Genomic DNA, 26,946 nt, shown 5'->3' with positions numbered 1-26,946 from the left:
TAACTATCGTCAGGCTTTCGCCTTCAAAGCATGTAAGCAGGCTGTCCCGAGGGCATCCCTAGGGCGTCTTCTCCGAAGGCGTATTTCCAAACGCTTCGCTGCACAGAGCACCCACGTGATGATGTGTGTTGTCACTGTGCGCGCTATTCTTTTGATTGCCTGCTAAAACGAGCCCACCGTCCGGTCTCTGTGGCCACGATTTAGAGTTAGAGTACTAGTACTGGCGCTGACGGCTTGTGATCGAGCCTCAGCAGGTCTAGCCGTTTTTTTTTTTTTTGCCTTTTTTTTTCTGAAATTATTTTTGTAACTCAAACCAACTCGTTCATTTTGTTAACGGTGACTTGGTATGTTTTAGGTCCATTTAGGTTTGTGACGCCGCCAATGACCGCGTTTAATCACCTTTCTACATCGCGCGAACAGACATGTCACGTGGGTGCTCTCTGCACCGAAGCGTTTGGAAATACGCGTCCTGAGGAATTTACTACTTACAGCGGCATCCATTGTCTTCACCCGACAACTACGACGATGGGAACGTATACGCTGCGCAGCTTAAGTTTTGTCTGGACACGGACTTGTCAACAGCATTTACGACTGTAGGCACCCGGTTGTCGTATTTCAGGCCATGCGTACTGTTGTCCGGAGGCCGACTTTATGCCAATGAGTGTTCAGGCATTTAGAAATGCCGTTTGCATCTACGTTTCGCGTCACATGCAATTTTTATGGCAATCTAAGCACATGGCCTTGCACCACTGGCACAGTGAACTGTTTTGAAACCAAAATCCTGCCGCGAGACAAAGACAAAAGTTCCAGAAGTTTATTTAACGCCGGTACACGTGCTCCGAACGGGTTTGCGGTCATCATAAAAAGTGCCGCTTTCCTCGAAGCGCCCTTCTTGCTGTTTACTTTCGGTTGGTGTCCCGGGAAAAACAAGTCAAGCCCCTCCCTTCCCCCCTACCCCTTGTCCCTCCCACCCAAACCCCTTGAAGTCCTACACACACGTCCTTAGAAAAAAAGAAAAACTCCTCAACATCTTTTCTAGACCTTTTCTCCTCCGTGGCCTCTGTACGCCGCTCAGCTTCTCCGGTCACCGACTACGGAAGGGTGAGACGGCCCAATCTGTCAAAGCCGGCACGCTGGCTGCCATTGGTGACGCTGAATCCGTCGGCTGATCCGCTGAGCCGCTTTTTGCCCGTCCTGACGAAGAAGTACTTGTTGGGGTCACAGGTGACCGAGCACTTGATGAAGGGCGTCATCACGAACATGTTGCCGGCTGAGGGAGAGCTGGTGATCACCCGGCGCCCCGAGTCGCAGGCCACCTCCACGTCACCCCAACGCGACTGCTTGATGTTCACGCAGCCGACGACCCAGATGGTGTCCCCGTTGCGAGTGTGGCGCCGCTTCGCCTGGCTGATGAGCTCGAAGCAATCTTCAAAGATATCCATTCCCCGGCCTGAGTTGTAGTAGAACACGCACAGGGGCACGTCGTAGCTGAGGTTCAGGAACCGCTCAGTCGTAGACTTGGTACCGGAAGCATCGACCAGGTACACGAGGCCGTGGTTCAAGGCTGTGAATGTGACTCCACGCCGTGAGATCTTCGCCAGCCGCGTCCCCGTGGCCATGCTCACATTCATGCGTTCCTGGAACACTCGGCCACACGGGTGGCAGATGCAGCTCTTGTCACCGAAGCAATTGATGGCCGCCGTGCAATGCTTCTCGAAGTTCACCAGTCGGATGGCGCCCTCGACCGTGATGTCCACGCGCATGTTGCTCCGCAAGATGACAGAAATGGTGCCGTAGTTGGTGACGACGGGGCCATTGTACATTTCTTGGAGGCTCTGCCACACGCTGCGCTCGAAAGTGACCGGGTCCATCAGGTTGGCTCCGAACGTGTCATCTTTCGGCAGGCGCTGGTGTGGCTCGCCTCCACCTTGCCCGGCTGTGTAGAGCGGATCACGGACCCGCAGCGGGGAGCGCGAGTAGGCCGCCGCGTCGGCGCGCTCGCCCCGCGCGGTCTCCTCGTGAGGAACGCTGACGACCTTCTTGAAGAAGAACGGGTTGAAGCCTCCACGGCCGTCGATAATGGGTCCGTACGGGCCGCTCTGGAACGGCCGTTCGGGCAGGCCGGCCAAGCGGGGCGGGAAGAAAAAGAAAGGCGACACCATCGCGGGTGTCGAGCCTTCGTGCCCATCGTCGTCTTCCTCGAAGAATTCACCCCGCAGCCGCACTGGCTGCTGGTTCAGCTGAACGGGAGTGTGGCGCTTCCGGGCACCCATCATTAAGGTCGCACCTGCGAACAGTCGACATGTTCTCAACTTGATCCACGGGGATCATGCTGGGCATAGTCACCAACTATCCATACGCCATTCTGTTTTTGCGCACGCGCCATTGATTTTTTGAGTCCCCTGCTTCTGAGTGCCCGTTTGCTGCTGCTGGATTTGAAGCCTTTCTGTTACGTTCTTTTAGGCGCAAGAGTAAGTGCACGCCTGATTCACGAGTCGAGCAGCTGAAGCAAAACACTGCGTCCGCTATGGGGCGCAGTGCACCAGCATATACAGTCGGCAAAAGGCTTGTCTATAACGCTCGATCGGCGTGCTTTGGACTGCGCGGGAGACCCCTAGTGATAACACTTGATTTGAGATAGGTAGAATGGGAGCATGCGCGGTCCGTATCAGCGCGATGGCTGTACCTCCTCGCTGCGCCCGTCGCCTTGGATTCCACACCTTCGACCGTAGTAAGCGCTGCATGCCTGCGCTGCCGGGCCGGGAAACAAAAGCGGAGATGACCCGCCTTAGCGCGCGCTGTGCGAGTTTTCCGTTTGCATTAGCTTTGGCGCACAGCTGTTCATTGCGTCATCGCTCTGTCAATACGCTGCATGAGTACCGCGGGCACCACTATCCGGTTTCTGCGCTCGGCTTTGCACGTCACTGCTGACAGGCTAACGCCCCAAACACTTAATGTATTGTGAAAGCGATCGCGGACCGATATTTAGTCACTCTAGAACACAGGCAGCGATGCGTTATGTGCGATTGTCGTTTGTTTTCTCGCATACAAAAAAAACTGCTGTTTAAATTGCGTAGGGCACCGCGAAAATTAAGCGTTGCACGTCATCAAACGCGGTTAACGCGGTACTAACAATCGCTAATCTCCACTATTCTTTCCCGGCCCGGCCGAGCATGCAGGCAGCGCTTCTCACGGCGGAAGAAGGTACGGAAGCCAAGGCGACGGGCACAGCGACAAGGGAAACAGCCATCGCGCTGATGCGGGTCGCGCATGCTCACATGCTCACCGGTCTCAAACCAGGCGTTATCACTAACGTCTCCCGCGCAGTCCGCAGCACGCTGCTCGAACGTTATATACAAGCGTTTTGCCTACTGCATATGGCTTGCGTTTTACTCTCACCGCGCTGTCGAGACAAAATATCGAAAACGTCATGTTTACAGTACCGCCCGACGTCACCATAAGCGCTCCACTAAAATAACGCCTGGCTGCATAACGTAACGCTGCATAACGTAACCTAAATCAGGAAACATGTCCAAACAGTAAAAGTGTAAAAGCCGCGCAAGTGCCCGACTCGAACTTCTGGCTTTTGGATCCCGAAAGCTAAGAAGCAACCATTACGGTATTGTGCTTTTTTTTTTCGTTTATTACATTACACTATTTTGCCGCCCCTTCTAAACGGTGCCAGCCGAGCTTAACAGCCCGAATGCCGTCGGATTGCAAGCCATGGGGCCGAGATGCAGCGCAGTTGGACGCCACTGCGTAATAATAAAAGAAAACCATGGCGCGTAGTACAATGCTCTTGACCCACGTTGAAGGGGCCATGCACACAAAACGGAAGCTTGGTTCATTCGTCGTTATAATCATGTTGACATTACTTTTAACGTAAACTTCGCTGAAATAATCTCTTTAATTACAAAAGAGGGAATGTTAATGCGACCCACTAGCTCATTTCCCGCAACAGAACCTATGATGTCGTATGCCCAGCTTTGCGATTGGCTGAGGCCGGCAAAAGCAAACGCAAGTTAGGCAGGGCATATAAGCCTGCAGAACAAGCTATCTGCGCTTAAATTTAGGGCAAATTCTTTTTATAGCAGTAGCTATGGTGGAGTACGAAAGTACACCTAAACGTAGAAGTACCTATGCGTACTGCGGTTGGCACTGCGCGCAATATATGCTTGTTTTAGCTGCCCATCAGCGCGGCGCTTTGGTGTTGTCCGATACGACACTGGCCGTTGGCGTAAGGAACGTTGTCCTACGTGACCATATTTGTCGAGCGAACAACATGTTTCACGAAAGGATTATTTTCTACTCTAACAAAAACAAGCCAGTTACAAATACGGTCACAATTAAAGCAAAGGCAGAAAACGGCCCGGTGCAGTATGGGAGCGCCAGTCGGCAGCAGAGCCTAATGGCGCACTTGGTTTCGCTTGAAAACCTGGTCTTGCACGTCCTTGCAGACGACACGAAAACTCGATTTGGCGGGAAAATCAAAATTCTAACTTAAATCTATTACTTTCTCAGTGAATAAAGACATCGCTTGCTTGCGGACAAGCGCTGGGGGCACTATAAAAACAAAATCTTTCGAATAAAACGTATGTCTGCATGGCCCGTTTAAGGAACTAACTTCGGTCGAATTACTCCGCAGCATTAGCCTTCGAGATATCCCATCGCAGTGGTTTCCGCCCATTGTCCAAATTTGGAAATGAGTGAAATGTTCGAGCGCACAGCGACGAACTTAAAGTGGATAATTTTTCCGGCAGCCCGCACTTCAGGCTTTAGCGAGTTTTATGCGGGCAGTCGGGTATTTTCCGCCCTGCTGCACTGTTTTTATGCATGCTTTATCCGTACCCATCTAAAGTAAGACATAACATAACCCAACCAAACCCATAAAGGCAGGTCCCGAATGAACAATGGACCCCAGATGCAATGCCGCTACGGAAACGAGCTTACCCAGTACCGAGTCTCTGAAAAAACCTGAAAACACGAGGAAGAAAACACGTAAGGACGAAGTTAAGCAAAGAGAAAAATCTGCAGGAGGCCAAATTGAACCATCGAATTTCCGATAAGTAACAGGCTACCCCACCCAACGATGCTATGCTCAGCCACGATGAATAACAGTCACAATGAAGCCAGCCCGAAGTGTCAGGAGGCAAGTTGCGGCAAAATATCCCTACAGACCAGACTTAAAGTGCCGGCTACCGGCAGTATATCACTTCAAAGAAAAAAAAAGGCTATTTTGCGTCACGTTAGGGGCTACCATTCCGAAGGACCATGTGGTTTACGACGCGCATCGCAGTGGACGCTGCTAATTTGCGCCCCACGGAGTTAACTGGCGGTAAAATATCGTACACACGAGGTTCTTGCTTTTCGCCTCCACCGGCGAAATAATTGCACCGCAGCAGCGCACCGAACCTACGACCTAGCGCTGAGCCACAGAACGGCGCGCAACCCGCCGCGGTGGCTCAGTGGCTAATCGCTGAGCTGCTTAGCACGAGGTGGAGGATTCGATTCCCGGCAGCGGCGGCCGCTTTTCTGATGGAGGCGAAAAGCAAAAACACCCGCGTGTTCGAGATTTCGCCGCACGTTAAATATCACCAGGTGGCCAAACTTGATTAATCCGGAGCCCTCCCCTACAACGCGCCTCATCGCCTGCGTGGCGTCGGCGCGTTAAACCTCCTAATCATCAATCAGAACGGCTCGGAAATCACCGAGCCCCAGAGGCTTCACCCACGTAGCCTATCGAACGTCTCCCCCAAGAACCGAACACTAATCGTTCGAAGCCGCGCCCGTACAAAGCCCTTTGAGAAAGCTTTTAAGACAAGCGCTCGGCGCCAGGCGCGGTCCCGTGGCCGGTTAATGAACAGTGCTGCCAACACGGAGGCAACGGCTCGCTCCTCCTCGCCCGAGTTCCCGCCGCCCCGGTCCCCGCACGAGAAAGAAGGAACCCTGGCACCCAGTGAGCTATGCGCAGGTCGCTCCCGGTGGCGGGCGTCAGAGGACGCCTATCCGGCCGCGTTGGAGACGAGAGGGGCGGCGCAGGGCCGCAGGGTACTCACGGGGGCGAGGAGGCCGGGCAGACAGCAGCGAGGGCCTGTTCTCTGCGCGACCGAACGTGCCGAGGCGCAAGCCAACACTGACCGCTTCCTTCTCGTCGGCTCGAGTGCACGGGCCCGTGGCGCGAGACCCGAAGCGCGAGAGCCACGCGTCTCTCGTCTTCTTTTCCTTCGCCGCTCTGAGAAGAAGAGGAAGAGGTCCCGCTTTGGGGCGCCGATTTATACGCTAAATGCGACTGCGCATTCTTAAGCTTGTTTCTCTTTAAGTGACTCTGCCGTGCATATCTGCCCCATTCTGGCATGCATAACTGCGGTACGCTTATAACGCCAATTCCTGCTCAGTGGCCCATCCAACGCTCTCCTGGACAGAATGGAGCACGCGTGCCTAAACTTTAAACGGAACTCACACGTTCTGCCTTTACCGCCGAGGTGAAGCGTATTTCGTGACCCTGAGATGCGGCATTCCCAAATTCAAGTGTGTGTTTAAGCAGGCCTGGTTTGGCACACACAGGCGCTTACATGACTAGAATCCCTATATGAGGAGGAGGAATAACCGTCTATTGCTCCCATAGAAATGGTGGCTGGCGCCCCAGTACGGCATTCCATGGCGAGCTGCAGCTCCACTGGCCCTGGTCAACAGGCCGCGCTGGTTTCCCAGGACGTCGCTGGTCACCAGGACCTCCCACTGCTCAACTTAGAATCTCTGCAGCATTATTTTTCGTGGATGTAGCCGCTTCTCTGAGCAGAGAAACAACGATCTCACTGCCGTACTTGGCTGGTTGGACCATTAAATCATGGCGCATACCCACACGGGGGATTGGCCAAGAAGCTGCCTGTAATGATTAGACTGTGACCCGGTTTATTTTAGAGATAGAGGAAAAAAGAGTGAAGCAAGAGAAAAAGATTGAAGGAAGAAAAAGAAATCGTTGGATATAACAGGATTGTCAGGAAAAAAATCACGAATGGAGACATAGCTGTCTAGCAGGGCATCCGGCCTGTCGCCGCAACAAAGGAGTGAAAGGCGATCACAGCATCTCTGTGGCAAACTCCTAGGACTATCGCAATGCGATGGTAGACATTTATTTACACAACATTTTTCCCTCCAATGCCAAATGCTTGCCGGAGAGGACGATATCTGGCCTTTTAGCAAACCACCTAGAAGAGTTCCCGACACAAGTGGTTATAGCCACAGATGCTTCTGTTCGTGACAAAAAAGCTGACGAAGGAATATTTTCACCTGCGCTTGACTGGACATTTCATCTGCGTCTTCCAAATTTCCCGTCAGTACATTTGGTAGAATTTTTGGGAATAGCGCTCCCTCTTCGAAAGCTCAGCGAAGAGCATTCCCAGGTGATCATTGTGACGGATTCTTTTTCGGTCTGCTCAGCTTTATCTTCACCACCCGTTTCTCCACTTCGCCGATCGCTGTCGATGCTTATACCGGCACATGTCAGGGAAATCCGTCTTGTCTGGGTCCCAGGGCCAGAGGTATTGAACTTAACGAAACCACTGATTATCTGGCAGGAGTAGCATTGAATGGTCCTCTGGTTGATACTGTGCCCCCGATTGCCTACGTTGTTGCAACCAGGTTTCGAAGGTATAGTTCACTGGACAGCTTCCCACCAGACAGTATCGCTGGCTGCCCTGACATTAAGCACCTTCGGTACTCTTGGAAGTGTGACTTTGCACAGTCCGACTGCGCGAGGTCACACTGACTTGCTTTCGCTGCCGAACGCCTAATTTGAATTTTTATCTACACCGCGCACGCGTAGCGCCATCGGCAATGTGCGGCTTCTGTCAAGAGGAGGAAACAATTGAGCATTTCCTGTTGTCTTGTCGGCGGTTCTCCTCCCTCCGAAATCGTTACCTGGAGGTTGCCCTCCAGCGCCCGGGGTTCGCCTTGTCGGTGCCTAATTTACTGTCATTTGGGGCAGTCGTACTTGGTTGGTGCAACGGGCATGTTTGTCGCGCTCTTCACTCTTTTATTGCCGAATCAGGTCGCTTACCTTGTTCATCAATCGCATCAACCAATTTTAATCGTTTATTAAAATTTCTGTTGTTACAGCAGTATTGAATTTTTTGTTCTCAAATTGTTAGCATCACTGTACCCCTATATTTCACCTTTATTATTCTTTTTTAAACTAATTCCTAATCTTCTTCAATAATGAAACCACAATCACACTTGGCCAATCCCCCAGAGTGGGTACGCGCAATTCTTGTTCTGGCTCTAAACAACCAACCAATCCTAGCACGGAAGCACCCAGGGAAAGAACAACGGTGGAAGATAACGGTAAATTAAGCCGATTAAACGCGTATTCAAGGTGCGTGTGTCGCATCGAGGAAAAGCTGCGGCAGTTTAAAAGAAAGTGTTTTATAGTTTCGGGGGCGTTGCAGGAAGGACATTGAGGAGATAAAGCCTGATCAGCTTTGTGTAGATAGAAAGTTAAAGGGGGAATTCTGCATCGAAACTATGTGATTGCCACCTCGCATTTACGAGATTCGCAGAATTTAGGCTTCCATGAGTGAGAGAGGTGAATATAGTCAGAGCATGAACGAAGGGCATCCTGCCGATTAAATTGTAAAACTTCAAGTTGCCTTAACCTCGCCCCCAACAGAAAACTCTCACTTGGACAATTCACGACGGCTGGACCCCCAAGAGCAAAAGTGGCTAATTGGTCTGCCAGTTCATTGAACATCATCCCTGCGTGACCAGGGACCCACACAAACCGGATCTCACGAAGCTGGTAAGGAACGAATGAATGAAATGACCGGAGAAGGGAAGAATCTTTGTCATTTGTTAGAACGCCCCGACCTAGAGCTAAAAGCTACTGCGTGCTACTTTCATTCGGCGTCAGCAGCCTCGGACATCTCCCAAAAGAAATTTACTCCCTGCTTCATGATTTTATCTCCGCTACTGGAAGACTCCACCGCAGAAACGATTGGATCCGGAACAAGAATGGGGATTGGCCAAGTCATATTGTGGTTTCACTGTTGAAGAAGCTTAGTAATTAGTTTCAAATGAAGGGAAAATAGGGTACAGTGATGCTTACAATTTTGGAACCAAAAAAAGTCCAATACTGCTGTACCACAGGTATTTCAATAAACGATTAAAAATTGGTTGATGCGATTGATTAACAAGGCAAGCGACCTGTTTCGGCAATAAATGAGTGAAGAGCGCAACAAACATCCCCGTTGCACCAACCAAGCTCGACTGCCCCAAATGACAATAAATTGGGCACCGACAAGGCGAGACCCAGGCGCCGGAACGGAACCTCCAGGTAACGATTTCGGAGGGTGAAGAACCACCAGCAAGACAACAGGAAGCGGTCAATTGTTACCTCCTCTTGACAGAAGCCGCACATGGCCGATAGCGCTATGCGTGCGCGGTCGCCCCCGCCACTACGGAGCGAATCTGGTGATTTGTTTATCTTTCACTCCTATTCTCATCAATTCAGTACTTGACTAATTAGCCGTTCTGGAAACCTGGCCAAATGGCGCTCTGTGGGTATGGTCACTAATTTAAGAAGAAGAAGATGGAGGTGACATACGTCTTTTCGGTTCGTCTGGTGGATTATATCCCTATATTCTATGCGGAATTCTTGGCAATTGTCTTGGCACTACGTAAGCTTGACATATGGGTGTCGTCTCCACTTATAATTACAGATTCCCTATCCGTAGGCTTAGCCCTTTGTTCTCCTAAAGACTCACCTCTTCTACGGACATTTCGATCCCTTCTTCCACCTCATATTACTGAAGTTGACCTTCTTTGGGTCCCTGGGCATGCGGGAATCACCTTTAATGAGACCGCAGATTCACTGGCAAGGGTAGCACTCTCCGGGCCTGTTGTCGATGTCATTGAGACAACGCCTTTATTAGCCGCTGTAAGATTCCGCAGATTGTTGAAGCTGCAAGGGCAGCACGAATCAGTCTTATTGTCATTGCAAGATTTCTCTCATCTAAAATTTTCCTGGAATCCGAATTGGTGCCCCTCACGCGACCTGGAGGCGATTGTAATGAGCCTTCGATGTCGTGTGCCCCAGTTGAATAGATACCTCCACAGGACTCGTCTGGCGCAGTGTGCCATGTGCAGTTACTGTAATGAAGAAGAGTCTGTCGACCATTGCCTTTTGTCATGTCGATGATTTTCAAGCCTCAGACGTCAGCTCCTTGAAGTGCCGCATCATCGCCTGGGGTTGGCATTATCAGTGCGGCTCTCTTATCATTTGGGGCTTCAGAAACGGGATATTGCCGCCGGGATGTTTGTTCTGCTCTTCTGCGCTTAATAGAAAATTCCAAAAGATTTACAACCTAATTCGCATCTTATTCTGGCACCTCACCTGAGCCCTCCAAAAGCATCCATTTCTGATTTTTATTATTATTATTATTATTATTCTCCTCCTCCTCTCCCTTTCTTCTTCTTCTTCTCCTTGTTCTTCTTCTTATTTTTCTTTATTTAGTTTATTTATTTATTTCCTGTTTTTTTGTTTCAATATTGACCAAATTCCAAACTCAATTACTCCAACACAAGAAAAAAAAAAGCTTCCAAATTTTTCTAATTTTCTTTGAATCATCCACCTAGGCAGTAATCTCATTCGAATTAACGACTGATGTTTGGCCGATCCCCTGATTGGGTATGCGCCAATAATTGCAAGGAACAACAACAACAACAACAACAACGTCTATGCCGACGATCCGAAAAAGATTCTTCAATTATCCGCACATTCCGGTCATTTGTTCCTCATCAGCTTTGTGGGGTTAGGCTAGTGTGGATTCCAGGACATGCAGGAATCTCTTACAATGAAGTGGCTGATCAATTAGCCAGTATGTCCCTGGTGGCCCTGTGGTCGTGCAATGTCCAAATGATAGCTTTCTATTGGGGGCGAGATTGAGACGTTTACGACTACTCCAGACTTATCGGAAAGACGCCCTTCCCTCTTCTCGAGATTATAAGCACCTTCGCCATGCATGGAAGCCGATGTTTTGTGAATCAAGGCTACGCGAGGTAGCAACCACTAAACTTTGGTGCAAAATTCCTCCATTAAATTTTTATCTTTATAAATCTGGTCTAGCCCCAAATGCCCTTTCTGCGAAGAACTGGGAAATATAGAACATTTCCTGTTTAATTACCGCAGCTGTTCCCCAATGCGACGCACGCAACTGCAGTCAACCTTCAGGCGCCTCCACCTTCCGCTATCTACTAACTTGGCACTTCCGACCTAGGAGTCTGCCACAGGGATGTTGTGTCCGCCCTTCCCTCTTATGTTGCGGCGACAGGCCAGTTTTCTGCTAGCCAGCTAAGCATTCACATTTATTTAATTTTTCTTCCTGACTCTACTTTCATATTATATATATATATATATATATATATATATATATATATATATATATATATATTGAATACATTGTTCTGTATTTTTTTTTCTAAATTTTGAGATCTAAAATAAGTTAGGTCACATCCTGATTAGGTACAAAGCTTCTTGGCCAATCCCCCGCGTGGGTATATGCCATGGTATGAGGCAACCAACCAACCGACCCTATTTTCCCTTGGCTTGAAACTACTTCATAAGATTCTTCAACAGTGAAACCACAGTAAGATTTGGCCAATCCCCCAGAGTGGGTACGCGCTATTCTTGTTCCGGCTCCAACCAACCAACAATATCGCGTTTTTCGCGTCCGCTTCTGACATACACTAACAGTATGTATTAATGCAGTCCTATCTGAATACTTTACATTCCTGGTTAGACAGTATCTCTCTCACAATTAATGCCAGCACATGCTCTGTTCCAGCTTTTCAGTCCCCTTTTTCCTTTAATATCACTTTCTGTTACCTTCAGCACATCATACCCCAGGTTGATTCTTTAATACCTTGGGGTATTATACACCAGCCAACTTGACTGGAGTCCACATATAGAGCGCATAGCTAATATTGGAGCACGTGCTGTTGGCATGTTGAGGTGCCTCAGGCATAGAAAGATGGGAATGTGCGTGATTCTCTTCTGATGGCATACCGTATGTACGTGCGCCCTATTTTAGAGTTCGGGTGTGTTTTATTCTCGGACTCTGCAACGTATAAGTTCCATCGCCTAGTTCTTCTGGAACGCCAGGCCCTTCGCTGCTGTTTAGGGCTACCTAAAAATGCATCTAATGCGTTACTTTATTTGGAAGCCCGAGTTCCCCCCCTGTAACGCCGATTTCGAATACTCACTGTGGATATTTTTCTGAGAGCTTTTGGCGCGGGGGTTAACAGAGCACAATTTATCTTTGTGGCTGAGCCAGCTGTGTTTCTGGCGGTCCAGTGTCCCAGGCCCTATCGGCCGCAAGTTACTCTAGCACCAAGCTTGCTGTCTCCATTAGGGGTTGCGCTCAATAACGTACTTCCATCTCTCGATAGGGGTAATACGTTAACGGTCGACTTCCGGAACATCTTTCCCCAAAATGCTAAAATGCTACCTACCCGACTACTCAATGGTATCCTACAAGATCATTTGGCCTCAATTCAGCAAGGTATTATAATATGTACAGATGCTTCTCAGCGAGATGAAAAATCCGGAATAGGTATAGATTCCCCTTCCCTAAATTGGTCCTTTTCGGTTAGTCTGGTGGATTTTATCCCTATATTTTATGCGGAATTCTTGGCAATTGTCTTGGCACTACGAAAACTTGACATACCGATATCGTCTCCAGTCATAATTACAGATTCCATCCTAAGGCTTAGCCCTTTCTTCTCCTAAAGACTCACCTCTTCTACGGACGTTTCGATCACTTCTGCCACCTCACATTCCTGAAGTTTACCGTCTTTGGGTCCCTGGGCATGCGGGAATCACCTTTAATGAAACCGCAGATTCACTAAGGGTAGCACTCTCCGGGCCTGTTGTCGATGTCATTGAGACAACGCCTTTATTAACCACCGCAAGGTTCCATAGATTGTTGAAGCTGCAAGGGCAGCACGAATCAGTCTTATTGTCGTTGAGAGATTTTTGTCAACTAAAATTCTCCTGGAAACCGAATTGGTGCCCCTCACGCGACCTGGAGGTGATTGTAACGAGCCTTCTATGTCGTGTGCTCCAGTTGAATAGATACCTCCACAAATCTCGTCTGGCGCAGTCTGCTATGTGCAGTTACTGTAATGAAGAAGAGCCTGTCGACCATTTCCTTTACTCCTGTCGATGATTTTCCAGCCTGAGACGTCAGCTCCTTGAGGTGCCGCTTCATAGCCTGAAAATGGCATTATCATGCAGTGCCGGCTATATTATCATTTGGGGCTTCAAAAACGCGATATTGCCGCCGAGATGTTTGTTCTGCTCTTATGCGCTTCATAGAAAATTCCATAATATTCACAACGTAATTCGATTCTTATTCTGACACCTCACCAAAGCCCTCCAGAAGTCTTCATTTCTGAAGATGATGATGATGATGCTCCTTGATATTATTGGCGCATACCCAATCAGGGGATCGGCCAAACATCAGTCGTTAATTTGAATGAGATTACTGCCTAGGTGGATGATTCAAAGAAAATTAGAAAAATTTGGAAGCTTTTTTTTTTCTTGTGTTGGAGTAATTGAGTTTGGAATTTGGTCAATATTGAAACAAAAAAACAGGAAATAAATAAATAAACTAAATAAAGAAAAATAAGAAGAAGAACAAGGAGAAGAAGAAGAAGAAAGGGAGAGGAGTCGGAGAATAATAATAATAATAATAATAATAATAATAATAATAATAATAATAATAATAATAATAAAAATCAGAAATGGATGCTTTTGGAGGGCTCAGGTGAGGTGGCAGAATAAGATGCGAATTAGGTTGTAAACCTTTTGGAATTTTCTATGAAGCGTAGAAGAGCAGAACAAACATCCTGGCGGCAATATCCCGTTTCTGAAGACCCAAATGATAAGAGCCGGCACTGATAATGCCAACCCCGGGCGATGAAGCGGCACTTCAAGGAGCTGACGTCTGAGGCTTGAAAATCGTCGACATGACAAAAGGCAATGGTCGACAGACTCTTCTTCATTACAGTAACTGCACATGGCACACTGCGCCAGACGAGTCCTGTGGAGGTATCTATTCAACTGGGGCACACGACATCGAAGGCTCGTTACAATCGCCTCCAGGTGGCGTGAGGGGCACCAATTCGGATTCCAGGAAAATTTTAGATGAGAGAAATCTTGCAATGACAATAAGACTGATTCGTGCTGTCCTTGCAGCTTCAACAATCTGCGGAATCTTACAGCGGCTAATAAAGGCGTTGTCTCAATGACATCGACAACAGGCCCGGAGAGTGCTACCCTTGCCAGTGAATCTGCGGTCTCATTAAAGGTGATTCCCGCATGCCCAGGGACCCAAAGAAGGTCAACTTCAGTAATATGAGGTGGAAGAAGGGATCGAAATGTCCGTAGAAGAGGTGAGTCTTTAGGAGAAGAAAGGGCTAAGCCTACGGATAGGGAATCTGTAATTATAAGTGGAGACGACACCGATATGTCAAGCTTACGTAGTGCCAAGGCAATTGCCAAGAATTCCGCATAGAATATAGGGATATAATCCATCAGACGAACCGAAAAGTACCAATTTAGGGAAGGGGAAACTATACCTATTCCGGATTTTTCATCTCGTTGAGAAGCATCTGTATATATGATAGTACCTTGCTGAATTGAGGCCAAATGATCTTGTAGGATACTATTGAGCAATCGGGCAGGTAGCATTTTAGCATTTTGGGGAAAGATGTTCCGGAAGTTGACCGTTATCGTATGACCCCTATCAAGAGATGGAAGTATGCTATTGAGCGCAACCCCTAATGGAGACACCTTTGTGCTAGAGTAACTTGCGGTCGATAGGACCTGGGCCACTGGGCCGCCAAAAACATAGCTGGCTCAGCTACAAAGATAAATTGTGCCCTGTTCACCCCCGCGCCATAGGCTCTCAGGAAAGTATCCACAGTGAGTATTCGAAATCGGTGTATCAGAGGGGGAACTCGGGCTTCCAAATAAAGTAACGCATTAGATGCGTTTTTAGGTAGCCCTAAACATCAGCGAAGAGCCTGGCGTCCCAGAAGAACTAGGCGATGGATCTTATACGTAGAAGCACCCGAGAATAGAACACACCCGAACTCTAAAATAGGCCGCACGTACATACGGTATATCATCAGAAGAGATTCACAGCGCATTCCCCTCTTTCTATGGCTGAGGCGCCTCAACATGCCCACAGCACATGCTCCTTTAGTAGCTATACGCTCTATATGTGGACTCCAGTCAAGCTGGCTGGTGTATACTACCCCAAGGTATTTTAAAGAATCAACCTGGGGTATGATGTGCTGACGGTAACAGAGAGTGGTGGTGGTGGTGGTGCCAAAAGAGATGGCTCATACCCACTCAGGGGGATTGGCCAGGAAAGGGGCGCTCACAGAGAGAAATTACAAGGTAATTAAAGAAAGACATTTAAGGAGGTAAATAAAATATGAGGGAAATATATACAGAAAAAAACAACTGCTCAAACATGAGACGTAGCAACAGGAAGTGTTGAAACCAACATGAAATAAAAAATAAAAAATAAAGGAAAGAAAACATGAAAAGTACGTAGAGAAATTAAACAAGAAGGGAAGCTGGCGAAGGAGAGGCAGTGGGCGGGAAGGCACTGATAGTAGCGATCATACACGCAGGGATCTTTTTGAGGGAAGCCCGGCATGGCCTGGGGCTAGCACGGGAGACGGCCAGATTCCGAAATGAACAAGTGCACGGCGGAGCAAAGATCTGCGCGGCTAAAACCCAGTGCCTTCGCCCCAAACGATAAGATCAGAGGAACAGACAGTGGGAAGGCCAATTTGTTAAAGCTGTTTACCAAGTATCTTTTTCGTATGGAGGAGTACCGTCGGCAGGAGAGGAAAAAATGTTCAGCTGTTTCTAATTCGTTACAAAATGCACAGAGTGGTGAAGGGGCCAGATTGCAGCGATACAAGTAATAATTTAAGTTTGGGACACCACACCGAAAGCTGGTGAGGGTAACTTCACAAGCTCGTGACTGACTAATCCGGCACTTCCATGAGTGCCGAAGGTGCTCGAGGTCATAACTTGCGTACGCAGATTCCTCCATGCTTTGTAGCAGGCCTAATCTTCGAAAGCGTGCCGAGGTGACAAAATTTATGGGTGGTAGAACCTCCATCACTGGGCCATCCACTGCAATGCCCGCCAGAGTGTCGGCCGCTTCGTTGAGCCAGATACCTGCGTGTCCAGGCACCCATACCAAACGAAGTTTTTGTAAAGACGGAGGCAGTAAATACCCAAGGGCCCGACGTAGGGGAGAAGACTTTGAGCACGATAGGGCAGTGCAAACAGAAAGAGAATCTGTAAGCACAATTGCGTGATTTGTATCCGAATGTAGCTTTCTAAGGGCCAGAACAATCGCTAGATATTCAGCATGAAAAGATGTAGTGAAGTCAGGCAATCGGAGGGAAAACGCCCAATCCAAACCGGGAGAAAAAATTCCCACTCCTGCCTTCTCATTCCGCACAGAGGCGTCGGTTGCAATGATAACAGAGAGTGATATTAAATATTTTCCTTCTTCTTCTTCTTCTTCTATTGCTTTTTTTTCTTTTTCTTCTTCTTCTTTTCCTTTTTTTTTTCTTTTTCTTCTTCTTGTTCTTATTTGTTTATTTATTTCCCTTTTTTGTTTTATTTTAATAATGACTAATTTTCAAACTCGATTCCTCAAACACAAGAAGAAAAAAGTTTCCAATTTTTTTTAATTGTCCTCGAGTAATGTACCTAGTCAGTAATCTATTTCGGTTTAACGACTGATGTTTGGACGATCCCCTGATTGGGTATGCGCCATTAATATAAGGAACAACAACAACGTCATTCAATTCGGTTCGTCAAGAAATATGCATTCTTTGCTCCAGTACCTGCAGCTGTATCTCTCGACCTTAGGATCGTGGCTAGACGGGCTCTGCCTATCCTTAAATGTCGGAAAGTGTGCCCTCTTGGCATTCCAGTTGCAAGACCCAGTTTCAATTTGTCTGACATACCGACAGAAACTAATATCAGAGGTTACTTCCCTGAAATAGCTAGGAGTGATGTATGAGAGCAATCTAAATTGGCGTCCTCATATTGATTATACCGCAGCCAAAGCGGGGAGAGTGGTTTCACTGCTAAAAAGATTTTGCAACAAGAAGTTGGGAATGCGTAGAGACATTCTCATCATGCTCTACCGCCTGTACGTTCGACCTGTTCTAGAATTCGGCTCCATCCTTTTTTTCAAGTTATCCGTTTTATAAGCTACGTTCATTGATTACACTAGAACGACAAGCTTTGCGCTTGTGTTTGGGTTTACCGAAGTACGTCAAGGTTCGGGTATTCTACTGGGAGGCTCGCATCCTTCCTCTGATTACCCGATTCAAGGTGTTAACAGTAGAGGCATACCTTCGTGTAATGAAATTGTTTATTTCAAGGTCGCAAATGGTCTTCGTTCACTCCCCGTCGTCTTTTTTCGCTCAGCCATGGCCCAGGTACAAACGCCCGCAGGTGGTGTTTGTAGTCTTTACTGGCCCCATTAAACGTCAACATTCTCTCGATTCATTTCTTTGAACCTGGAAATGCGATGGTGGAAATTGATTTTAATAATGTTTTTCCCTACAATTCCAAATATTTGCCGGAGAAGACGTATCTGGTCTTCTAATCACCCATTTAGCGAAGCTTCCCACCCACGTGTTTGTGGCCACAGATGCGTCCGTTCAGAAAAAAAAAAGGCTGATATTGGTATCTTTTCACCTGCACTTGACTGGGCATTTTCTTTGCGCCTACCCAATTTCCCAACAATATTATTGGCAGAATTTTCAGCAATTGCACTTGCTATAAGAAAACTCAATGAAGACCATTCGAAAGTGCTTATTGTGACGGACTCGCTTTCAGTCTGCTCCACATACCCCAAGCTTTACCCCTCTTCGCCGAACACCCTCGATGCTCGCACCACCCTATGTATAAGAAATCCGCCTCGAGCTGGGTTCTAGGGCACAGGTGGATCCAACTTAATGAAACTGTTGATTATCTGGCAGGTGTGGCATTGAATGGACCGCTGGTTGTAATGATGCTGTGCCCCCCATATCCCAAGTTGTTGCATCCCGGTTTCGCAGCTATAGTTCGCTGGACAGCTTGCCACCGGACAGTATCTCTGGCTGCCCCGAAATTGAGCCCCTCCGGTACTCGTGGCAGTGTGGCGTTGTGGCGTCTTGATTGTGCGATGTCACATTGACCAGCTTTTGCTGCCGAGTGCCCAATTTGAATTTCTACCTTCACTACGCACGGATAGCGCCTTCGGCAATATGCGATTTTTGTCAAGAGGAAGAGACAATTGAACATTTCCTGCTCTCTTGTCGGTGGTTCTTCTCCAAAATCGATTCCTGGAGGTTCCCCTCTGGCACCCGGGTCTTTCCTTGTCTGTTTCGACTTTACTGTCTTTTGGGGCATCAGGTTTAGCTTTCTGCCACGGGGATGTTTATCGCGCCCTTCACGCCTTTATTTCAGAATCAGGTCGTCTACCCTGTTAAAACACATCTCGTACTTTCTTTTTCTGGTACGTGTGGTATCGGTTTTTGCATCAGTATTTTATAGTTATTTCGATTTTCTGGGGTTCTCAAAATTGTTAACATCACGCCCCTCACATTCTCCACAGTTCTATTTTACCGTTATTTTGAATTCTCAGGGAGAGAAAAAGAAAGAGAGAGAACGAGAGAGAGAGAGAGAGAGAGAGAGAGAGAGAGAGAGAGAGAGAGAGAGAGAGAGAGAAATAAACGTTCATTGTCTGAAAAGACTAGCTACCAAATATGACTTGGCCAATCCCCCAGAGTGGGTACGCGCCATCGATTTTGGTACCAACCACCCAACCATCCCCCTGAGTGGGTATGCGCCACTTTATGGGCCACCACTACCACCACCAACCAACCAACCATTTCTCTCACGAGTGTGACCCACACTGCTCTTTCAATAAGAAGGGGGTTACCGGCAAAACAGCTGGTCCAGCACAAATTCCCAATGACACGCGAGAAAAAAAAGACCAGAAGACATATATAGCCGAAGGTTACATGCGAGGTGCGAAACACACAATGGCTTCGTCCTGCCCACGCCAGTCGCGCTTACCGTTTGCATGCTTTCGTGCAATAGGGCTATAGGTCTAAACCAGCCCACGCGAGTCCCCTCATTGCACCGCCCCTGCGTACGTCTCGCGCACCCAGATCATTAAAATTTCTCACGATTGTAAAACAACAGACGGCCAAACACGGTGCAATGTCTTTATGTTTGTGGATTACGAGTCCTATTCTTTTATATTAAAACTGCACTTACTGCTACAATACATACATTACAGAGTTTCCTTTTCCCCATAACTCTGCGTAGTGAACGTCGTTCTACAGCTGCGATTAAACGCATGTTCAACGCGACAGACCCACCGAAATCGCAAAGGAGTTATAGAATAGTAAAAATGGTCAAAAGGTGACGTAATTGTTATTTCACAATGCGCGTCACGATTACATTCACAGCTCTCCACCGCAGCAGTGTCTAAGCATGGTGGTGGTGGTGGTGGTGGTGGCCCGAAAAATGGCGAATACCCACTTAGGGGGATTGGCCAAGAAGAGTTATGTTTTCATTACAAAAAATCATGCGAGGCAAAGTAATGGAGCAGAAGAAAGAATTTGGTCTAGGTTAATGAGAGAGAGAGAGAGAAAACACGAGAAAAAAACCATAGAAAGAAGAATAGGAAAGCTATAGTAAAAGTCAGCCTAATCGGAATGTTTTTAACACTGCAGACGAGCTGTCTCCGAAATGAAGGAGTGGATGGCGTTGCACACGTCCCTATGGCATCGGCCCAGACTAGTCCCCCCAAACGACAAAAGCACAGGTACAGTTAAAGGCAGTCCAAGACGTAGCAGGGGAATCTCCAGCAGCCTTCTCCGATGGTTGGAAAATCGGCGGCAAAAAAGAAAGAAATGCTCTTCGGATTCAATTTCTTGGCAAAAGTGGCACAAAGGGGTGGTTATCAGATTTGCCCTGAATAAATACCGATTAAGTGGTGGCACACCACAACGAAAAGAAGTTATCAATACTTCGCACAAGCGAGTTTGGCATAAACTTCTCTTCCAGCGATACCTGAGGTGTTCAAGTTCGGGAGAAGTGTTCAGTCTATGATAGAAGGCATCTTGATTGAACAGGTATTGGCGATAACGTGCCAACAACACGCAAGAAAGCGGGGGAAGGACCTCTACGATGGGTAAAGGCAAAGCTGTTTTAGCTAATATGTCAGCGGTTTCATTGAGGGTTAACTCACAGTGGCCGGGCAGCCAAACGAACCGAATCTCCCGCACGTGAGTGGGGACGCAGGAATAAAAAGGCTTGAGAATAGGATGTAAAGTTTCTGAGGAGAGAAGCATGCACACGGACAAGGAGTCGGTGAGTAACATCACGGAAGAATTCGCCGAATCAAGTTTCGGGATTGCAAGGTGTAGAGCAAGAAATTCTGCATAATAAATGGGGAATAAATCTGGTAATCGCAATGAAAAAGACAATTTCAATGCCGGAGAGAAAATACCCACCCCAACCTTCTCGTCCTTTTTCGAGGCGTCAGTTGCAATGACCACGTGGGATGGGTATTCGGTCTGGTGAGCCAGGAGAATGTTATGTTAGTCGGGAGAAACTTGGCATTTTTCGGGAAAATATTATCAAATGAAATCCTTAATACTGTGGATGGTAACTGCAAGGCGGGAACTGAAAGAAGGGTGGTGTTTAATGGAGTAAGCAACGAATTGGCAAAAATGACCTGTGGGCGCCGGAGACGAGACCAATATATACCAAAAAAGGACCTTGCATGCTGGAGGAAAACAGCCTGTAGTCTGGCCAGCGGGGACTCAAAGAACTTTACGAATGCATTAACGGTTAAGTATTTGAACCTGGAGTTCAGCGTTAGGACTCCGGCTTCTAAGTACAACACTCTAATCGGGACGTAAGCGGGCAGGCCTAAGCAGCAGCGCAATGCTTCGCGTTCAAGCTTCACCAAAGGCAAGAGCTTATAGGCTGCAGAGCCAGAGAACAAAACGCACCCAAATTCTAAGACTGGGCGAACATACATGCGGTAGATCATCAAGAGCTAGTGTATCTGCTCTCAGACCTGATCGCTTGTGGCTGAGGCCCCTCAAAAGAGCGACAGCGCGGGAGCCTTTCACTGCAATGTGCTCAATGTGGAGACGCCAATTCAATTTACTGTCATATATAACTCCAAGGTATTCTTGTGAATCAACCTGCCGAATGGATTGTTGACGATAGGATAACGAAATAGATATTGGGTCCGTAAGGGGGAACACGAGAATGGCACACTTATTAATATTTAACGAAAATTTCAGAGTGTCCAGCCATAGTTCTAGAGCGTTCAGATACGACTGAAGAGAATGAAACAGGGAATGAATATCCTGCGAAGAAGAGAAAAAGGCAATGTCATCTGCATAAACATATGTTTGTACATCAGGCTGACTAGGTATGGAGCTCAAGAGCACATTAAATAGCACTGAGGAGATGACAGACCCCTGGGGGACTCCACGCGTCTCCTTATAACGAGAAGAGGCGTAGCCATGTTGGTAACAAAAGAACTCTGCTTTCTAGAAAAGCCGCTATACACCCAGTGATGTACTCCGGGAATAAAAAATAAGCCAGGAGATCTAGGAGGATGCCGTATTCCACGCTGTCGTAAGCTTTTGAAATATCCAGAGTGACCAATGCTGCAACCTGCTTATTCCGTCGTGCCCACTGAATGCGACTTTCTAAGTCTATATGTGCCCACCAAATGGAACATCCTTCTCTAAAGCCAATTTGTCTGCAGTTTAGGATATTCTTATCAGTCAGAAACTTGTTAATCCGGGGAAGCAAAACGCGCTCAATCACTGTAACTAGAGTAGATGTTAGAGCATGGCGGGTAGTTGTTGTTGTTGTTGTTGTTCCTTGCAATTATTGGCGCATACCCAATCAGGGGATTGGCCAAACATCAGTCGTTAATTCGAATGAGATTACTGCCTAGGTGGATGATTCAAAGAAAATTCGAAAAATTTGGAAGCTTTTTTTTTCTTGTGTTACAGTAATTGAGTTTGGAATTTGGTCAATATTGAAACAAAAAAAAAGGAAATAAATAAATAAATAACTAAATAAAAAAAATAAGAAGAACAAGGAGAAGAAGAAGATGAAGAAAGGGAGAGGAGGAGGAGAATAATAACAATAATAAAAAAATCAGAAATGGATGCTTTTGGAGGGCTCAGGTGAGGTGCCAGAACAAGATGCGAATTAGGTTGTAAATCTTTTGGAATTTTCTATGAAGCGTAGAAGAGCAGTACAAACATCCCGGCGGCAATATCCCGTTTCTGAAGCCCCAAATGATAAGAGAGCCGGCACTGATAATGCCAACCCCGGGCGATGAAGCGGCACTTCAAGGAGCTGACGTCTGAGGCTTGAAAATCGTCGACATGACAAAAGGAAATGGTCGACAGACTCTTCTTCATTACAGTAACTGCACATGGCAGGCTGCGCCACACGAGACCTGTGGAGGTATCTATTCAACTGGGGCACACGACATCGAAGGCTCGTTACAATCGCCTCCAGGTCGCGTGAGGGGCACCAATTCGGATTCCAGGAGAATTTTAGATGAGAGAAATCTTGCAATGGCATTAAGACTGATTCGTGCTGCCTTTGCAGCTTCAACAATCTGCGGAATTTTACGGTGGCTAATAAAGGCGTTGTCTCAATGACATCGACAACAGGCCCGGAGAGTGCTACCCTTGCCAGTGAATCTGCGGTCTCATTAAAGGGGATTCCCGCATGCCCAGGGACCCAAAGAAGGTCAACTTCAGTAATATGAGGTGGCAGAAGGGATCGAAATGTCCGTAGAAGAGGTGAGTCTTTAGGAGATGAAAGGGCTAAGCCTACGGATAGGGAATCTGTAATTATAAGTGGAGACGACACCGATATGTCAAGCTTACGTAGTGCCAAGACAATTACCAAGAAATCTGCATAGAATATAGGCATATAATCCACCAGACGAACCGAAAAGTACCAATTTAGGGAAGGGGAAACTATACCTATTCCGGATTTTTCATCTCGTTGAGAAGCATCTGTATATATGATAGTACCTTGCTGAATTGAGGCCAAATGATCTTGTAAAATACTATTGAGCAATCGGGCAGGTAGCATTTTAGCATTTTGGGGAAAGATGTTCCGGAAGTTGACCGTTATCGTATGACCCCTATCAAGAGATGGAAGTATGCTATTGAGCGCAACCCCTAATGGAGACACCAAGCTTTGTGCTAGAGTAACTTGCGGTCGATAGGACCTGGGCCACTGGGCCGCCAAAAACACAGCTGGCTCAGCTACAAAGATAAATTGTGCCCTGTTCACCCCCGCGCCATAGGCTCTCAGGAAAGTATCCACAGTTAGTATTCGAAATCGGTGTATCAGAGGGGGAACTCGGGCTTCCAAATAAAGTAACGCATTAGATGCGTTTTTAGGTAGCCCTAAACAGCAGCGAAGAGCCTGGCGTTCCAGAAGAACTAGGCGATGGATCTTATACGTAGCAGCACCCGAGAATAGAACACACCCGAACTTTAAAATAGGCCACACGTACATACGGTATATCATCCCATACAAAAATATTGTATGGTCGGCTATAGAAAATCCTTTTTATGGTCGTCTTTAGCTATTTGGCCCAATAATCTTTAGACTTTTCTATGGCTGTCTTTAGCGATTCGTATCGCCATTCCTATGGGTGTCTTTAGCTTCTTCTATAACCGGTTCTACGGCTGTCTTTAGCTATTCTTATCGACATTCCTATGGGTGTCTTTAGGTTCTTCTATAGCCGGTTGTAAGGTTGTCTTTAGCTATTCGTATTGAAATCCCTATGGGTGTCCTTAGCTGCTTCTATAGCCGGTTCTATGGCTGTCTTAGGTCTTCTTTGGATATCGCTACGGCTATAGAAGAATCTAAAGACACCCATAGGAATGTCGATAGGAATGGCTAAAGACAGCCATAGAAATGTCTAAAGATAATTGGGCCAAATAGCTAAAGACAACCATAAGAAGGTTTGTCAATAGCCGACCATACAATATTTTTGCGTGAGCTGCAGCCAGAAGAGAATCACCACTACTTGAAACACAGCGACAGCAGCAGCCGCTGATAAATTATTAGCACGCTGCCATGCCGGCATAGAGCCTTGCAGATCTCTAGAACTTGTCCTTTGGCACTTAGGTGCATTCTGTAATATATGCTCCGTGAACACTTCAGCGATATAGGGGGAGTGCGAGGTTGCGATTGCAATCACTTCGCCAGTTTTCATTCACAAAAGGCTTAAACACAGGCATTCAAGGAAAGCAAAATCAAGGGGTTTATTCATTCCATTCATCACATAAATGGCTACTATCTACGCTACTTCACCACCAGTAAACAGTTGTTCACATACGCCGATCGAAAAACACAGCACACGCATTCCAACACCCTGGCTCACGCTTAAATGACTCGCTCGACAGCCACACTACGCGGCACATTCCCCGCGAACGTCCGCCGAGACACAAATACCTACAGGTGCTGGGTAGTCCATAGAAAAGAAAGCACTCAGAAGTCGTTCATTACAATCAGTACTCAACGCACACAGCTGCAAGTTCGGTGGCTAAAATGGAAATGCACTCTCAATAAAACAATGAAGATGGTCGCACACAATGCAATGATAAAAAAAACGTTTTTCCAAGTTCACTCAATTAGTTCCTTGTAAGTTTTCTCAGTTCGCGAAAACATTATTTTTGTCACATCACCGCGGCCAAATCTTCACTTCTGTCTACGTTGCAGTGCCCATGTGGTGCAGGGTAGTTTAGAAAAGTATTCGTGAACACCAAAAAAAGTCCTGCATTTCTCGCACTATAGAGTCTCTTCAGTTCGTAAGATCACTCACCCTAGAGTTTTGCGTACGATGAAACTCCTGTCACAGTATCGCAGGTATCCATTTTCGCATGACTTGAAGTTGTTGAATTAATCATAACACTGTCACCGTAAACACAGAAATTCACGACACCAAAAAGCGACACATTTGCTTGGCGTCACACCATCTACACGAGCACATTGCCGTCGAGTCGAAATTCCCAGCACCAGGCAACACGTGCCATGCCCGCGCACATGAACAAGGAGACGAAATGTGGCTGACTGAGTACATCCAGGTATAAGCAGGTCCATCGCGATAGCAAATAGTGCGGAGATACATGCCCATCTTTCGATCTTTTTCTAACTTGTTTGCTGGTAATTTTTTTTTGTAAGTACAAGATCGCTTAACGTTTTGTTTTCTTCATCCGAAAAAGTTGTATCTGTTCTCAGTACTCAGGGAACATTGTCTGTCACTAGCATTGCTGCGCACAGGAATACTAACACAGCGCGGGCCGCACGGCCGTGTCCTTCGGTACCCATCGCCAAAACCAGTATGTCAAACAAACAAAAGAAAATAAAACAGGAAGCAGGGGTGTCCCCTCTACCCTTTCATCGCTTCCCAGAATTTCTTCACCGCGCCTCCTTCGCCCGGCGTGGGTCGCTCTCCCCCTTTCTCAATGACTAATCTGAAAGTGGGGTCCGCGGGAGAAAGAATGCGGTTGTTCGCAGCTTCCACCATATTTCTGAGAGAGCGTACCCTGGGCCGCCAAAGGTATTTCCAATCTGCTTCGACGCTGTGAGGGCCGTTTTCAGAGAAGCCCGCTTTTTCACTTGACCGCGGCAGCGAAGGGCCACAGAGGAATAATTCTACGAAATTATACGTCTTTCGGTCAACGTTCATTTGCAAGCTTTGCGGACGCGCAGTATCCAAAGTTGCAACCTGAATTTGAGCGTTAATCAGTAGCTTCTTTTAATTGTACTTTTCCCATATTGTTGGTATAATAAGTACCTAACCTTATTGAACAAATACGTTCATATAACCGGCCGATCAACCTCATCACCGTTATCCAATCTGTGTTGTAGATGTAGCTAGGTAAATCATGAGTATATGAATTTCGCGTCATAAGTCATATTGACCAGCAGAATAGGATTTAAAGGTTGCTCGAATTATACCATTATAGGCTAACACTTTTCGATTAGCGACTGGAAACTTGGAGCCTTATGTTACTGTGTAGTTAGCTAAAGAAGCCTTTATGAATGCAGGCTTGTAAGTTCTGCGCCAAACGCTTTCTTAATGCCGGCAAAATGTTGCTTAATTATCACACATCCAAAGGTTTACAGTTATATATTGTACTGTACCCAGCCGCAGAAGCTTTTATGGCTGCCTCACTTTAGCTTTAAAGCAAATTCTCTCCAATAGCTGGCAGAAGACATCCGTATGGTTCCAAGTTTGTAGACTTAGAGCTAAACAACGGCCCATAGCCAGCCAAATGAGCTTTTATGGCTTTCTCTCTATAGCTTTAGGACGAACTCTTTTCAATAGCTGGCAAAAGACAGCTGAATGGTTTTGAGTCTGTTAACTTCAAGCTAAAAAATGGTCTATAGCCAGCCAAAAGAGCTTTGCCGCGGCTGGTCTATAGAACTAAAGCCATTCATATTTCTTTAGCTGGCTATAGTTACCTGAATAGCTGTGACTCTATAGACTAAACACATTAGGATGTTCTATAATCGTCTAAAGAGAATTGTATGGTTTACAGTCTTTAGTGTAGGATCTATCAAAACTTCAATAGCTGGCTATAGCCTAATTTATGCCTTTTTATGTTTTACCATAGAGACCCATAGGCGGCCATAGCTCACCATACATTTTTCAATAGACGCCCATAAGGCATTTTTGTATGGGATCAGAAGAGATTCACGGCGCATTCCCCTCTTTCTATGGCTGAGGCGCCTCAACATGCCTACAGTACGTGCTCCTTTAG

The 26,946-nt window shown here is 47.0% G+C and overlaps 1 protein-coding gene across 1 annotated transcript; it reads right to left on the bottom strand.

Moving 5' to 3' along the window:
- Positions 1 to 1,091: 1,091 nt before the first annotated feature.
- LOC144138882 (uncharacterized) lies at positions 1,092 to 2,273 on the bottom strand. The gene has a single exon (XM_077671418.1). The coding sequence runs from the start codon at positions 2,271 to 2,273 to the stop codon at positions 1,092 to 1,094; it is 1,182 nt and encodes a 393-aa protein (XP_077527544.1).
- Between the last annotated feature and the right edge of the window lie 24,673 nt (positions 2,274 to 26,946).

This window comes from Haemaphysalis longicornis, unplaced genomic scaffold (genome assembly GCF_048455015.1).
Source record: "Haemaphysalis longicornis isolate Haplotype H1 unplaced genomic scaffold, Haemaphysalis longicornis Haplotype H1 scaffold_1, whole genome shotgun sequence".
Taxonomy (NCBI): domain Eukaryota; kingdom Metazoa; phylum Arthropoda; class Arachnida; order Ixodida; family Ixodidae; genus Haemaphysalis; species Haemaphysalis longicornis.
The sequence above is the reverse complement of the archived record's forward strand: the minus strand, read 5'-3'. Positions and strand labels throughout refer to the sequence as shown.